The 17,165-nt window shown below is 32.5% G+C and overlaps 2 protein-coding genes across 4 annotated transcripts in view; one reads left to right on the top strand and one right to left on the bottom strand.

Annotated features, from left to right (window-relative positions):
* Window positions 1-1,336: 1,336 nt before the first annotated feature.
* Window positions 1,337-12,484, bottom strand: LOC126812576 (nucleolar protein 11). Of its 3 annotated transcripts, XM_056098520.1 has the most exons (17): window positions 12,321-12,454; window positions 11,701-11,903; window positions 10,819-10,932; window positions 9,534-9,590; window positions 9,083-9,283; window positions 8,374-8,518; window positions 7,966-8,118; window positions 7,337-7,419; window positions 6,665-6,832; window positions 6,297-6,362; window positions 3,997-4,184; window positions 3,612-3,737; window positions 3,297-3,401; window positions 3,011-3,089; window positions 2,758-2,832; window positions 2,028-2,144; window positions 1,337-1,489 (listed from the first exon to the last, which is right to left on the bottom strand). In XM_056098520.1, exons 2-17 carry the CDS (start codon window positions 11,752-11,754, stop codon window positions 1,367-1,369), a joined length of 1,854 nt encoding a protein of 617 aa, XP_055954495.1. In that variant the 5' UTR covers window positions 11,755-11,903; window positions 12,321-12,454; the 3' UTR covers window positions 1,337-1,366. The 3 variants fall into 3 exon arrangements, with proteins under 3 accessions (XP_055954495.1, XP_055954494.1, XP_055954496.1); XM_056098519.1 differs by lacking the exon at window positions 11,701-11,903 and having other exon boundaries at window positions 12,321-12,483; XM_056098521.1 differs by lacking the exons at window positions 1,337-1,489; window positions 2,028-2,144; window positions 11,701-11,903 and adding an exon at window positions 2,253-2,295 and having other exon boundaries at window positions 12,321-12,484.
* Window positions 12,485-12,656: 172 nt separating this feature from the next.
* The window catches only part of LOC126812575 (serine/threonine-protein kinase SMG1), a 72,716-nt gene continuing 68,207 nt past the window's right edge, over window positions 12,657-17,165 (top strand). The window contains exon 1 of the mRNA XM_050539032.2: window positions 12,657-13,192. Within this exon, the coding sequence (XP_050394989.1) occupies window positions 12,775-13,192 (418 nt within the window). The 5' untranslated portion in view covers window positions 12,657-12,774. The remainder of the gene's footprint in view (window positions 13,193-17,165) is intronic.

The raw sequence follows: 17,165 nt of genomic DNA, 5'->3' as shown, positions 1-17,165 counted from the left end.
ACTACGTTTCAATAAGTTCCTCTTGTTCTCAAGTAAGTAATGTGAAAGTAAATACTTACTTGAGAACGACAAGAGGAACTTATTGAAACGTAGTGTGAAATAAACTCAGTGATTGTTTTCCATATAAATTTGTGTTTTATACCTAAAAGGTTGTGCTGGCTTATTTCTATTTTCTGTAGTAAATTAATTACTGAACGAAATTAAACCCTTTTTTGGACTCATATTCATTTGTTTTAGATTCAAAATTCGAAGTCCTTCAAATAAAGATCTACAGCTTTTAGTAAAGGCATTAAAAAATTTCTGAATGGTGAAAATCTCCCCAGTACTAATTCCTCTTTAAACCAAGAAACATCTGTTAGGTTTGGTTATATTATATACTTGCCCATCAAACAAGAAACACCAGGCATGCAGTATTTAAGGTGTCTGTGTATATTGGGTCATGTCTGTAGGTTTTTCATGTGTAATTGTTTGTGGAGCTGTCCCCATGCACTTACTATAAGAACAGCTAAATCGTCCGAGCGGTCGACAAGGGTTGTTGCATATTTATTCTTTTGTAGGTAATTAGGGGAATTTAATAGACAATTTCATACAGATGACATTATAATTTTCGTCGTTTGAGGGTTCACATGGTTCTAAAAACTAAAACAAGGGCCATAACTCTGGAAGTAATCTACAGAAATTGTTGAAATTCGGCAGGCTTCTTCGTTACACTAATTTAAATGATGCATATCAATTTCAAACAGATTGGATGATAACTGTTGTCATTAGAGCGTTCACAAGATAACAAAGTGAAACAAGGGCCATAACTCTAGATGTAATTAACGGAAATTTCTGAAATTCAATAGGCTTCTTTGTTTTACTAATTTAAATGATGTATATAAATTTCATACAGATCAGATAATAACATTTGTCGTTAGAGCATTCACAAGGTACAACAAAGTGAAACAAGGGCCATAACTCACGGCGTAATAAACGGAAATTCCTGAAATTCAATGGGCTTCTTTGTTTCACTAATTTAAATGATGCATATCAATTTCAAACAGACTGGATGATAACTGTTGTCATTAGAGCGTTCACAGAATTCAACAAAGTGAAACAAGAGCCATAACTCTAGATGTAATTAACGAAAATTTCTGAAATTCAATAGGCTTCCCCGTTTTACTAATTTAAATGATGCATATAAATTTCATACAGATCGGTTGGTAACATATATCAATATCAATTTCAAAACAATCAGATGATAAATGTAGAGTGTTCACAAGAAATTGAGGACGGAGGTGATGGCAATATACGACCACATTTCCATGATGGCGTATAAAAATTAAGCAAGGACTCGTAGATTTAAAATGTTTATTTTGATGATATATCAATAGATATGTAATACTTCTATACAATATTGTCCTATTTTAGGTTTTATTGGGTTAGATAATTTAGACTTGTATTGAGATAACAATGCTTCTAATTCTATCATACCATCATAAAACTGTGTCTGAAAAATAGATATAGAGAATGGATTCTTCAGTTGTTGAATATAATAGTCATTTAATAGATAAAGTACAAACATACTATGGACCAGGGGTTGAGCATGATGTCATCACCGCCATCTTAGAATGCATAACTGACCAAGGAACAAGCATACCAAGTTTGAACTCAATTATACTTGATTTAGCAGAGTCTTAGTCTTTTTTTCAGGGAGCATCACCTCCAAAAAGAAGAACACACCTCCAAAAAAAAGAACAACAAAATGAGTAGCATTTGGGGCCCAGTTCCATGTCCAGAAAAAATGTATTTATCAGCAATCATTTATTGTGGGTGTTTTTTTTATCTCATTAATTCACCAATGAGCGATGACATAACAATTTTATATTAGGATAGGATTAACATGAAACTTGTTATCAGCAAAACATTGTTATTAAGTCTGAGAATAAAACTGATAATTCTTTATTAATATAAATAATGGGGGTGTTACATGGGGGAATGAATTTTTGGCTGGCAATTAACTATTTAAATCTGAATTGTACTCTTACCTGTTGTGAAACAGCTTCATGTAGTTTAATAAGTAACACTCTAGCATCAGGAGATAGTATTAACTGTGTAACATGAGCATCTATAGTACAACTTATCCAATCTATAACATTCTGTAACTAAAATACAGATAAGCATCTATAGTACAACTTATTCAATCTATAGCATTCTGTAACTAAGAGTACAACTTATCCAGTCCATAACATTTTATAACTAAGATATAAATAGAACTTGTATAGTACAACTTATTCAATCTATAACATTCTGTAACTAATATAGTACAACTTCTCCAATCTATATAAGTCTTGACCAATCAAATCTCTTTAACATCCTACTGTTCTGCTCCAACCGGGCTAATGAAGATATGCAAACACCAAGCAGTGTGCTATGAGGGAAGTTTTGCCCAGATAGCATTGCTACGGCCTATTCTTATTTCTATTTCCAACTGTTGAGGCATTTTCTCGACCAATGCGAGAACACCTGGCTAGGGAACCAGCGCCTTAGGTACTGAGTCACCACAGCTACACAGTGGAACACAAAGTTGGTTATAAGATATAGACATCAAATTTTCAATGTCATCCCACAAAACCATTCACTTAAAATGTAATGACTCAATGAGGTCTAGTAATTTTAACATTCTTCTCAGCCCTCATAGGAATTTGAACCATTGACCTGTCTAACCACACAACTACCCTGCCCTAGCTTATCTGAACACAAATGAGTTTAATTTACCTGTGGTCTGGTAGAAAATGACACAGCTTGGTTATCATCTGTTGCCATTAAATAAAACAAAAAGTCCAGTAAACTCTACAAAGAAATATAAATAACATCAACAACTACATTCAATCCGTATTATTTTGACAAGAAAAAAGAAGCAGCAAAAAGACCCATTTCCATGAAAATTATATATGTTGAAATGTACCATACATAAAAGTACCTGTACATTATTCAGTTTATTGCAGAGGATAGAATAATTTGTACTTACTAAGACATTCTTAAAGTTCAGTTTCCGTAGCTTGTCTATTAGAAATATATCACTGAATGGTTGACTCAATACTTCACGACTAATAAAAGTTAAGGCATTAAAATTTATAAATAAAGAACAATTTACAATACAATAAATAAATAACAAATTCAAGAAATATTTCTATTATTCTACATTCAGCTTAGTGTTGAATTTGTTCTTCGATAAACCTTGAAATGAGTGTCTGTTATAGATACTTTCAGTTTAAATTTGATATCATAACTTAACAAATATTTAGCAAGGATACATTAAATGAGCCTTTAAAGCACCAAATGGACATTTATCTTGATTAACTTCTATCACAGTTGAAATATCAATATCTAAATTCTTCTCAAAATCTTCATCTGATAATCTGAATTATAAAATATTGGTTGGCTTGTATCACGATTTTTATATATAAAATTGATGGTGGCAAAACATCAAAATACATTAATGTAGACTCCAAATGGTCTCATTTTAATTCAAATTAATCAATTAGAAGACCGAATATGATATTTTAATGAGAGTATATTTTATATTTCCTTGCTGGGATTTAAGCACAAGTATAATGTGGATGGCTCACCCTATATAATATTGTAATATTTGAATAAGGCAAGCTTCAGGAATTTCTGATAGTTTCTGTAGACTGAGATGAAGTAAACTATTTTCTTTCTTCTCGATCAAAACTTCAATTAACTCAGATGAGATTCTGAAATAAAAAGTGATCAGTTGGTTTTATTTATCAAATTTATCTCTAAATTTTTCTGTCACTAATATCCTTCATTTTATGTTGGAGTGTGGGGGAGGTCAAGAAACAACAAACTGTCACAAAATATTGAATAAATTTTATTTTTTCATTTACGACATATGTTGAATATGACAAGAGACTTCTTTTTAAAATAATATGTAAATTTTAAAAAGAACATAGTATTAATAAAAATATATAATTTTATATTGCAATTAGTTACCCAGAAGAAATATATCCATGATTAAGAAGCTGTCTCAATTCTCCACATGGCCAAAATTTCCTCTCTGATAAACATCGTTGACAAAGTTGAATCATTTGAAGGCTGGAAATTGAGGAAGAGTTATCCCCCTTCATTAAACACTCCAAAAATATTTTAAATTGATCTGAGAATTTATTTTTGTTTTGAGTCTGAAAAATATAAAGTGAGTGAATAATGACATTTAATTTAGCCTTGTTATGAGTACTATTTTATGTTAAGATTCTTCACCTTGAAGATATATTTTACTATAGAATGCATAGGCCACCTGTAATTTACTGGAAAAAAACAAAACTCAAAAGAAACAAATTCGGTCAAAAATATGAATGCATTAAACAGCAGGCTACAGATTATAGCTGGTCTCTAAAGTCTCTTGTACCGTACTCTCTCTAAAACAGGTATATTATATCTGAATTGACATACCATTGAGATTACATGTAAAAAGACATATTTTAATTACTTTAGGGCTTGGAGTACTTTTCAGTGTCAATCTTAAAACTTTGCATAATTGTTCTGTGTGTAAAATAACACTGAGGACACATAACAGTTTGTTGTGTAATAATGGAGATACAAGTGGAAAGAAAAAAACTATCTATAGCAAACAAGAAGTTTCCCCAACCTAGAACAGTTGTTGAATAAATTATGACATCGTACACATCGGTCACGTGATCTGCAGTAAACATTCATGCCTCCAGCATAGTCTCTATCGTCCAGAAAAATATTGTCTGGCATGCGTTATCAACATTTGAGAAGAATAGCTCATTGGCTAGATTATCCAGTCTTTTACATTATCATAAACAAAGTCTAAGGGAAGTAACTAGTACTAAAACAAGATGTTGACGCCCATGAAATTAATTCAAGAATGTCATTTCAAAAAATCCATTTGATTGCATGCCAGTTCAATATCTAGCACTCTTATTTATTTTATTGTATAATATCTCCCTTCAGGGGCCATATCTCTGTTTTTTAAATTAATCCTAATTCGTCGTCACGATTCATGTTTGTTTATATTAATGCAAGAATTATAGGATTTATTGCGAGAAGGGGCACAAATCTTACTTGACTTGGCCAGAAGATACTTGATAATCAACCACATTAAAAACCAAACTCCCGGTTACGCATGGGCAATGGACTTTTAGTCAAATATTGACAACGGTCCCAGACCCTCCGTACGTTGAAGACTCGGAGGATCTGGGTGACCGAGACTACCTCCAGCAACAGTTCCACACTGGATAATGTATCCCAATTAAGTCATGTGACCAGAAGAAATTCCCTATACGACGCATATATTCAGGTCTATCATCTATCATGACTGGAACATCGCTGAATTTTTATTTTTGATGGTCGAAGACTACCATTTTTGAATGTATAAAATGATTTTGTGTGCGGCGAAATAGTGCATTGACGTAAACATTTACATTTTACATCCGAATTGTTGTATTTTAAATCTTGTTGTGGACGTAGTCAAATGAAATGAATTGAAATGTGGATTAACGTCCTACTCCAACTGGGCTAATGAAGACAAGCATATGCCATACAGTGTGCTATGAGGGAAATTTTGCCTGGACAGTGGCACTATGACCTACTCTTATATCAAAGTCCAACCACCAAGGGATCTCTTATGTGCTTGCCAATGTGTACAAATGTGTACATGGGACCTCGCTTTTCCTACCATTCGAACGACTACACATTGTCCCTTGCCATGCCCTCTGTCCTACACCTCTGACAAGGTGATAGGACGAAGTCAAAGAGTTTACCTAAAATCTTGATTAAAGGTAAATGAGAACAAAGATTTTAAATACTTTGAGTTGATATTTTGTAATGTTTATGGTGTCAATCTACAGTTGACATAGAATTTCCAAGAAAACTCATCATTATTTGGCGTTTCCATGGATAACAAACAAACCACTGTCTATTGCCAAAAAGTGAACCATACGTTTCTTGAACAAGCATTTAGCATTGTTCATGCCAAATTTGATGAATATCCATGAAGGCATAACTGAGAAAATTCAACTTTAGTTGTCATCAGCACCCTTTATTATCATGCTTTTGGGCCAAGTTTGGAACAAACATGTAGTTTGTAAATAAAATTGGTATTTTATTGTGATTAATATATAGTATTTTATTGTGATTAATATATAGTTTGTCACCCTAAATAATAGAAAATTTCATATCTTTTGAACAAAACTTATAGTGCTAGCTATAAAATGTGCATTTTAGAGTACTCAACGCCCTTAATTGCATATAATGAAGTAAAAACTTACTTTTGATGGATCTATAAGATCATTTAAAATGTTTTCAAGTTGTTTGACTGTATTATTACCTTTATTCTGGAAAACAAAGAGAGAAATTGGGTTTAACATCCACTCAACACAAACTAAGTCATTACGGGACTAACATGGTACAATCTTATTTCAATAATTTGATTCTCCTAGTGGTCTTTAGTGGGAGGAGACCAAGTAAGAAGTTTTATTCCACAGTTGTATATTCAATAGTGGTCATATATACACAACTCTATGACATGATAACAGCTGACAGAATTCATATTTCAAACAATTTGATAATTCAAACTAATTAACTCAGATAGATCTAATCATTGAAAAATAAAGACACTCTACATAAAATAAATTACCTTAACCTTTGTGGACCAGTTTATAATGTGTAAAGAAGAATTAGTGGTATCTTCAACACTGCGGGATTTTCCTAGGAATTCAGAAAGTGTTGATGTACCAAACTGATATGGAAATGCATACAGTTTTTTCCCGCAGTTCATAAATATATGGTTATTCAAACAAAACACCTGAAATGAGATTTTATTAATTTCAAAATCAAAATGCAGATGAATAACAGATGTATGACATGTTTCTCTTAATGAAGACATAATATAGATTAACAAGTATGTAATTTTGCTCTCCAACTACCGGTTACAGGGGGCATTAGAACTAGGAGGAAACTGAAGTACCAAGAGGAAAACCAAAGTTAGACAGGGGGCCCAACTCCGGGTCATGTTCCAACTTTAGATCAAACTGATCATTTGCATAGATTACAAGGCTTATGAACTGCAATGCATGCATTAGAACACTCGGCAACCTGCATATTCCTGAAGCAATGGCCCGAGAAATCCCTCTCTGGCCATTGCTGGATTGGCTTCTGATACTTGAGCTTTTGAGGGATTAGGTATAATCAAACGAAACACTGCGAGGGGTATGGGCAACCTGTGGTATCATGCTACCTTTCACTGTCTTATGAATATTGTATGTTTTACAGGGTCAAACGCAAAATCAAAACCGAGAAATCTACTCACACGAGGGACAACTCTACAAATTTCTGGAAATGGTTTAAAAGACTGAACAGCACAATATTTTGTATCAAATATTCCAACACCATCTGTAAAATAGAATCTATATTTCACAGAAATCATTTATAATTTTATGTTGTCTTAGTCTCCAGAATTGCTATAATGTGTGCAAAACATTGGATGCTTATTAACTGCTCTTGGTTGCAGTTTCTTGATTTGGTCATTCTTTTATGTTTCTATAGGTTTCTGTTACGTGTGGTGCAGGCCTCCTGCACTTTCTATTACACAGAGAGAGAGAGAAATGGGGTTTAACGTCCACTCCACACAAACTAGGTCATTTTGGGACTAACATATGGTTCAATTTTTTATTTCAACAATTCGCTTGCATGTAGGGGTCTTTAGTAGTGGGAAGAAACCGGAGAAAACCTGCAAGGTTGGACAGGCGACCCTACTCCTTGTCATGTACAACCGGGGAATCGAAACCATGCCAGATGACTCAATGACAGACCTTATGATACAGCGCGCACGCGCTAACCATTCGGCCATCCCCCCCACCCCTTTCTATTATACAATAAATTTAAAAAGAATTTATTGAAGAAAAAGTAGAAATAAACCAACAGATGGTAACAACATACTTTGTCCTTTTTTGTGTAAACCTGCTATAACAATCTGAGAATTGTCTAAACATACAATACTAGCTTCCGTTCCCAATTCATGTATTACACTTATAAATTCTTCTTCTGTACCACTTTCATTTATATCTATTCTATATAAATCTTTATTAGAACCTGTAAAAATAGGAAAATATAAAACATTAAGTCTTGAAAACTTGTTGAAATTAAGTCTAGAAAACTTGTTGAAATTAAGTCTTGAAAACTTGTTGAAATTAAGCTTTTTTTAAAACTACTTTTAAAATTGTTAATAGTTCTACTGTGTTTTATATTAAATAAAATAGTGTTTAATCTCTATGGCATAATGTTGTTCTACACTAAAATTTAACATTTTTTTTTACAACAGTATTAAAAAACAAGAATGTGACATACCTAATAAAAAGAGACAATTATTAAAATTTTCATCAGTGTGACAGCAATAATCTAGAACTGTTTTCTGGTATGTAATAACAAATGTCTGATGCTTCCATTGTTCTACATCATCTAAATACCACTGACAGTGAAGAGTTATTTTGTTCTGGAAGAATTAAATAAGATAAAATAAAACACATGCAGAATGAATAAATGATGTATTGTTTAAAACAATTTATTGAGCAATTTTACAACAAAGTATATTTTCGTAAATCTTTGAAAAACAATATCAGACATGACACAAAAGGATATGCTATCCCTATTGAATGTCCCTTTGACAAGTCTCGTGTCTTGGAGGTAAACTTAACTTAAAGTTTTTCATTTATTATGAGCATCTCCACGTCCTGGTAACAATTTTGAATCAATTACAGTATTCAAAATACAGGAATAAATCATGATTTTAAAAAATATCCTAAAAATCAAAAGCTTTGAGGGACCTCAATATGGAGATTATTATTCCAATAACTTTTGGTCGTTCAATTTGAAATAACAATTGAAATAACGTTATTGAGAAGATAACTCTGTTTAACTGTTAATTTTGAAGCATGACATAAGAGAATCAAGTCAAGAACCTAGTTGTAAATCTGATGTTTTGATAATTTTCTTTCTGTCAATAATTATACAACTAACTCACACAAAAACTAATTTAAAGCACAAATTTAAAGTTTACCTTTGATTCTACTAAATATATTACACCAAATCCATTTTGTTTTTTAATTATATCAGCATAAACTATGGTGTCTTGACTTCCAATTACAGGAGTTTCACAAACTGATTTTATATTTTCAATAAACTCTGCAGCTCCATTTTTACACAACACTATGGGTTTATATCCTTCGGTAGTAAATAATTTATAAATATCTGTTTTTATCTGAAAAATAATAATTCAAAAACATAGAAATTAGTCATGCAATTAGTGCTGGTAATAAAATGATTGGTCATGGGAGACTTAATGTCATCCACTCGACACAAACTAGGTCATTTAGGGACTAACATATATGGTACAATTTTATTTCAACAATTTGTTTGCTCGTAGGGGTCTTTAAGAGTGGGAAGAAACTGGAGGTCCCGGAGAAAGCCCACTACAAAATTGTAGTAAAATAACAAATGTTTTGACATACTTTTTTCTTCTTCGTCTTGTCAATTATGTTATCATCAACATTCCATCTTCTAATCTCCTGGAAATATATAATAACTATGTTGTAGCATTAACAAATAATTTTAGGTAGTTGAACTGCACTACGATACTCTTCTAATACACAAGAAAAATAAATCAAGATGACTCAAGTTATCAAGATCCTACACCCTTGGAAGGTACAGGGATAGACAATCTCTATAATAATCATTATTCACAAAAACCATCAGGTTACAAGAATTCATTAAATTTCATTTTACATTTTCATTATATTCATACATTCATTTCACATCAAATTATAAACGATATAGATTTAACATTAATTAATAGTACCTTAATATAATATATATACATTTTTTTTAAACATCAGACTATTTCTTAGGAGTTTTTACATTTTTGGGACCGAGAAAAATGACAATATATTTTCAATGAATTTACATATTTTTAATAGTTCGTTACCTTAACATGCAATAACTCATTCATTTTATGTGTGGATGGAAATTGGAAATAATATTTCTCTGTGCTATACATGTAGTATATACTGTACATGTTATAAATATGTTATGAATATCAATAGTTCAATATTTTGGCCATTAAAATTTAATATAGGACATGTTCTATAAGCATGCATTGATATCCTTTCCAAAAATATATTAATTTGAGTTTCAAAATATAATTTATTGAAGTGAGACAGCATAACGTATAAAAATGGCCATTTTTGGGCACATTTATTGCCATAACTCAACAACGAAGATATATTTTGCCTTGAAATTAAAATTTGTAGTCATTAGGAGAGGTCATTATTACAAATGTTGAATAAAAGAAATGGACTGTATATAACATCATAAAATTGAAAACTGGATAGATACTGTGTTTTTGTCGTAGGTACATGTGTGCAAAGTTTCATAAAGATATCTTGAGCAGTGTATGAAATATACTCCAGAATAACAACTTGTCTCCATTAGCCTGATGGGTGCAGAAACATATAATGTTAAACCCCATTCATTTCACCAGTAAGATACATGTATAATCACTTCAAACTAGAAAATAGCCACATTTAAATTCAAACTCAATTCAGATAAACATAATATTATTTCATTGTTTTTTTGTGTTTTATTGATATTTTTAAGGCATGTTTGGCACAAAGTAAGAATGACAGATACAACTAATTTCAATTGATCCTGTTGTCAAATAAACTTATAACTAAAATCATTATTTCCTGGATTTGATTGTCTTTGGTGAACAATTAAAAAAATACATGTGTATTATACCTGTTGATTAAAAACACAAATATATTCCTCTTCTTCATCACACCATATAACTGGACTGGTCACATTTACACCATGGCGGAGGGGCCAACTATGTATTAATTTCTGATCATCTACCTGAATTTAAAATATTGAATACGTCTTTCAATCATAAAATATCATTTCCAAACAAATTAACCCTTGTTATTTGTATGATAAAGTTAGTGTTGAGATATAAGTTAACAACCAATTGTGTGTTCCACTGTAGTGTTGACACAGCAAGCCAATATTAGTAATCAAATTATAATCAAGGGAGTTATCCAAAATATCCAAAAGAACTGAGATCTTTGTGATATAAACATGTTTTAAGTTTCATCAAAATTGAATAAAACTTGTGACTTCTAGAGGGTCCACAACCTTGATCTTACAATACATACTTGCGTACAGGGAGCCCCCATTTTGTGAAGCAGTTTTAATCCGATTTTCACAAAATTTGAACTCAATCATCATCATGGTGTATCGGTGATATATTTAAACGATTTTTAAAATTGGATAAAAATTGTGACCTATGGAGGGTCCACAAGCTAAAATCGTGATTTCTTTGTATAATCAGGGGTAATAATCCAGGAACTTATGGTCCGATAAGTGCGAATATCAAAAGGAACTGAGATCTTTGGGACATAATAAACACATGTTAAGTTTCATCAAACTCAGATCAAAACTGTGACCTGTAGAGGGTCCACAACCTTGATATTACATACTTTAACAATATTTGCATACAAGGAGTGGCCATTTTGTCCGGCAGTTTTGGTCCGATTTTCACGAAATTTGAACTCAATCATCCTTATATAGTAACGGTGATATGTTTGAATGTTTTTTTTTTTAAAATCAGATAAAAATTGTTACCTCTAGGGGGGACCACAAGCTAAAAACGTGATTTTTCGTACAATCTGGGAACATAATCCAGGAAGTTGCGGTGTTTAATCAAGCATTGTATTTAACCGACTTTGTCTATGATGATGCATATTTTGATTGGCTGTGTAGTACATGATTATTTAGCCCCACCTTCATGATGTTAAGAAGTCAAACAGCTCAAATTAATGTTCTTGCTGTAATAAGATGAAGAAGACATTTTTGTCCGATTCTTTGACATCTTTTTTTAATCAAACAACAACTACATGTATGACCAAAAAAGCATGCAGAGAACAAAAATATTCTTAGCACATGATAATGTCAATGGATCTGCAAAATATCCAAGACCAAAGAGGTCTTTAGGCTAGGCTATATGACAGTGAAAATAAATCAAAGTTGGGTACTTATTTGTGCAAATCGTGAAAGGCCTATTTACAACGAGGTTGCTTTAGTGACAATGACAGCTTCATCATGATTTTAATTATCATATCAAATAAAATCAACCAATTATCTTGTCAATTATGATTATCTGTTTTTTGTTTATTTACCCACGTGTGGGTATCAAAACCAGGTCATCGAACCTTGTTAAGCCATTTATTTACAAAATTTCTTACGTTGTATTCGTTTATGAACCCAGCTTCAAACGTGGCAAGTATATTATTCGAAGAAAGGCTTCTTTCGATTGATAAAATGTTAAATTTTGATGATAAATCGGCCAAAACAAATTCGTCCATGAGCGCAGCCATCTTGGCAATACGAAGTAAATGTAATACTTGCAACTGGTTTCTTGAAGTATTTAGGTCACAACTTTTGATCTGCGAGGGATAATTTAATTGATAAATATTTTCATAAATATATAAATAAATAGTTTTAATGATTATTATTCTGTTTAAATATTAATTTTAGGATGTCCAAATATTTTCTTAGTATTATTTTTATATTTACTGCCGAAAGCTTTTAAACGGGAAAGGAGAAATGGCGGAATGACAGGAACTAAATTAAAGTACTGTTATAATGTGATTCATTTGACTTTGAGAGGAATGGTTCATTAATCGGTTACAGCGTGTAATGAGTGACAAGTCCGGAGGTGCAAGGAGCAAGTCTCAAGACAAGACTGACAGTAACAATGGCAAGTCTTCGACGGGAGGTTCTGAAAATTCTAGAACCAACTTGACAGAAAAGTCAAACGAAGCCAAAGGAGGCTCGACTTACAACACAATAAATAATGTCACAAACAAAAACAACCTAACCGCAACAGAATCGAAACTAAAACTAGCGGATAAAAGGGAACCCCTAAAACCGATGCCAAAGTCAGTCCCATTTGTAAAAAATGGGAATTCCAGACTACTAAGAAAGGAAGACGAAAGAAAAAGTCTCAGGACAAGTAATCCAAATTTGACAAAGTTTGACTGCAGCAAATCTGAGATATTTTCTTCTGGAATTGTAGGACACAGGGGAAGTCAAGTTGATATGAGGAAGTCATCAGGTACATAATATTTTAGCCAAAAAAATATGATTAAAAAAAAAAAATCTACAATTTTTCAAGACAAAAATCTTGTCATATATATTTTATACACTCTGACATCTCTGAATCCACTATGATGTTTGTTTATAGCAGAATCTCGATTATTTTGTTGCTAAAATATCATTGAAAAAAATATAAATTTGCCTGTTTTGAGAAAAGGTCTCACAAACCCAAATTAGCTGGAAAGAATAATCCCTTTTTTATACGCCCACATAGATATGTGGACGTATATTGCCGTCGCCCCCGTCCGTCTGTCAATCAGTCTGTAGATTACTTACAGAGTTGAGACCCTTGTTAGTTTGTAGAACCTTGTGAAACCTCAAATGGCAAAAATTATGAACTGTCTTGTAAAGATCCCCATTACCTACAAAGAAATAAATATGCGACAACCCTTGTCGACCACTCGGACGATTTAGCTGCTGTGGGCGTATGTTTCGTTGCCTGGCAACCTATCTTATTTAATGATAATCTACACATTTTTTTTTTTAAAATGACAGAGTCAGAGGAAAAAGCATCATTTTTATCTTCAAGAATTTCTTGATCAATGTAATTCCTTTGACTTGTCATGGAGTTTAATTTCTAGGCCAATCTTCTTGGCATGCAATATCGAAGTGTTTTTTTTTTTTTTTAGTTCTGTGGTTATTATTATGGCTGAAAATAGTAACCATTTTTAAATGCATACATTAAAACATTAAAAAACCGGAGTGTCATTCAGTTATCGGGTTTAGTGAATTAATAGCAAATATCTTTATCAGGTGCTACGGAATGAATTGATATCTCTCGCAAAATTTTTCGAGTGTGTTTGAAAGTGCACTCTGAAAATTTACAGCGAGTGCTTTTTTCACATTCACTTTTTTTTATATAAAAAAATAAAGCCCCGCACATTTCTCTACATTCCCTGTAGCAATTTTAATTACATGACTTTTCATACTCGCAACATTTCGGACTCCCAACATTTCTGCCTGAACATAAATATGTCTTAATGTTTTGGACTTGGGAAGATGATGCTTCTGACTTGGGTTAAAAAATTTTTTTAGAAATAACATGCAGCTAAAACTTATCGTTTGTGATCAAGTACAGCACATACATGTAGATCACACACTACATGTATAGAGCGGCCTACACAGGAACAGCATTGTTTGCACATTTAATTATTTATATGAAAATAATGTTTAATTAAACATACATTATGCAAGAGCTAAATCGACCTATTGCAGGTCTTTTTTAGGCCTGAAATGTTTTCTAAATTAATTAGACATTAATTAACTTATCTAGGCCATAATCAACTCTGGATGGCATTGGATTTCTCCGATATTAAATAGATTAAAACAGTTCAGCCATATTTTGATTTAAGCTAAAAATGGGGGAGCGAGACTTAGCTTCGAACAACCAGTACAGTGGTTGAAATTATTGCACACGTCTTGTCAAACCTTCAAAGGCTTATATTGTCACATGCAATAGAGTAATTTGAATGAAATTTTCAAATTATTAATTTTACATTATCTATTTTCGAACTATTATAGCAAGAATGGCTAGTTCTTTATCCAAATCTTACATAATGTATCTTTAATAATATGTGTTTCTTTGTACAGTACAGTACATTAATAAACATTAATTAACTTAAATAGACATTAATTAACTTATCCAGACCATAGTCCACTCTCGATGGCATTTCTAGCCTACGATGTTTATTGAATTATGTTCCGATTTGATGTTCGATTTCCATTCATAATTTAATCATAAAATTGATAATCGAGACTATGTTTTTTATCAGATCGACTTTAGCAATAATGATGGAGGGCATTGGAGGCTAGGCCGAAAATTCAATCGCTAAAATCTCGGTTCAGAGTGGATCAATTTGACTGAAATTTTCAGCAAATTCCCTTTACTTACATTATCTAGTTTTTATACGCCCACATTGAAATGTGGTCATATATTGTTGTCGCCCCTGTCCTTCGGTCTGGCGTCCACAATTGCTTGTGGACGCTCTAGAGGCTAAAGTTAATATCCGATTAAATTTATACACAGTGTTTAAGGGCATGAGACGAAGAAGCCTATTGATTTTCAGTGATTTCTGATACTGCCAGAGTCATGGCCCTTGATCACTTCAAAATATCTTGTGGACGCTCTAGAGGCTAAAGTTAATATCTGATTGACTTTAAATTTATACACAGTGTTTAAGGTCATGAGACGAAGAATCCTATTGATTATCAGCGATTTCTGATAATTACTGCCAGAGTTATGGCCCATGAGTACTTCAAAATATCTTGAGGACACTGTAGAGGCCAAAGTTAATATCCGATTGACTTTAGATTTATACACAGTGTTTAAGGTCATGAGACGAAGAAGCCTATTGATTTTCAGCGATTTCCGATAATTATTGCCAGAGTTATGGCCCTTGATCATTTCAAAAAATCTTATGGATGCCAAAGTTAATATCCAATTGACTTTAAATTTATACACAGTGTTTAAGGTCATGAGTTGAAGAAGTCTATTGATTTTCAGCAATTTCCGATAATTACTGCCAGAGTTACATGTATGGCCCTTGATCATTTCAAAATATCTTGTGGATGCTCTAGAAGAAGCGATTTTCGATAATTTCTGCCAGAGTAATGACCCTTGATCACTTCAAAATATCTTGGGTATGCTGTACGTAGAGGCCCAAGTTAATATCCGATTGACTTTAAATTTATACACAGTGTTTAAGGTCATTAGTTGAAGAAGTCTATTGATATTCAGCAATTTCCGATAATTACTGCCAGAGTTACATGTATGGCCCTTGATCATTTCAAAATATCTTGTGGATGCTCTAGAAGAAGCTAAAGTTATCATCCGATTGACTTCAGATTGATACACAGAGTTTAAGGTCTTGAGACGAACAAGTATCTTGATTTTCAATGAATTTTGATAACATGAACAGCTAAATCCATAATATTAAATGTTTTGTATACTAAACGTTAGCATGGGCAGAACTTTATAAAAACCAAACAAATTCTAATGATTTTCTGATAATTACGTTAATGATTTGATACTCTTAATCAGATTTTAGTGTATTATAAATGTTTCATTACCCAAAGAAAGTAAAAATATGTGACAGCTCTTGTTAAATGCCCGGGCGATTTAGTTGCTGTGGGCGTAAGTTTCGTTGCCTGGCAACCTATCTCTAACTATTATAGTGAGAACTGCCAGCTCTTTATTTAATCTCCCAAAATGTATCTTTAATTTTAGTATATTTAGTATATGTTTCCAGGAGCCGTCATACATGTACTACCACAATTTTCGCCTCATATTCTTCAAGCTTGTTTGAGCTATTATTCACGACACCAGGAATTGACCCAGCATTGTATCGTGCATATTCTTTACAATGTTACTGACTTGATACATGTAGGTTATTTGTTATGATTTGTGGTATGACTTTGGTTGTTTGGTGTTTAAATTTCAAGAGCACCTTATTTTATTTCACAACTTCCCTTATGTGAAATCCAATGGAAGTGTTAATTGGCTGAAACCACTTGCATTTATTTGAGAAACTTCTTGAAGTTAAAGTAGCTAAGTCAGTAACTCAATATCATCCAAAGTCTTCGACATTAAAAACACGATTATTTTTGCAATTTAAATCAGCATTGGTGTTGTGATCTTACCTGGAGAAGATGGGCTTCTGATATCCAATATTTAACACAAAATAAACATTTTACCATTGGTACACGAATCGTATACCATAATGCGTTTCAGCCGTCGGCGCCATTTGTAACAAGGTGCTAAAAGAATGAGGCTAGACATATTCCACAAGTCATGTCAAACGGTGATATCATGTTCTTTTTTGGAGAGCATGGGCAATAAATAATATCGGTGTTGACTGGAATAACCAGAGCTAGAAACTGACTTGCGCCGAACATAACTGATGACAATTCACAGTAAAACGGACACGGATGAA

This window comes from Patella vulgata, chromosome 2 (genome assembly GCF_932274485.2).
Source record: "Patella vulgata chromosome 2, xgPatVulg1.2, whole genome shotgun sequence".
Lineage (NCBI taxonomy): Eukaryota > Metazoa > Mollusca > Gastropoda > Patellidae > Patella > Patella vulgata.
The sequence above is the reverse complement of the archived record's forward strand: the minus strand, read 5'-3'. Positions and strand labels throughout refer to the sequence as shown.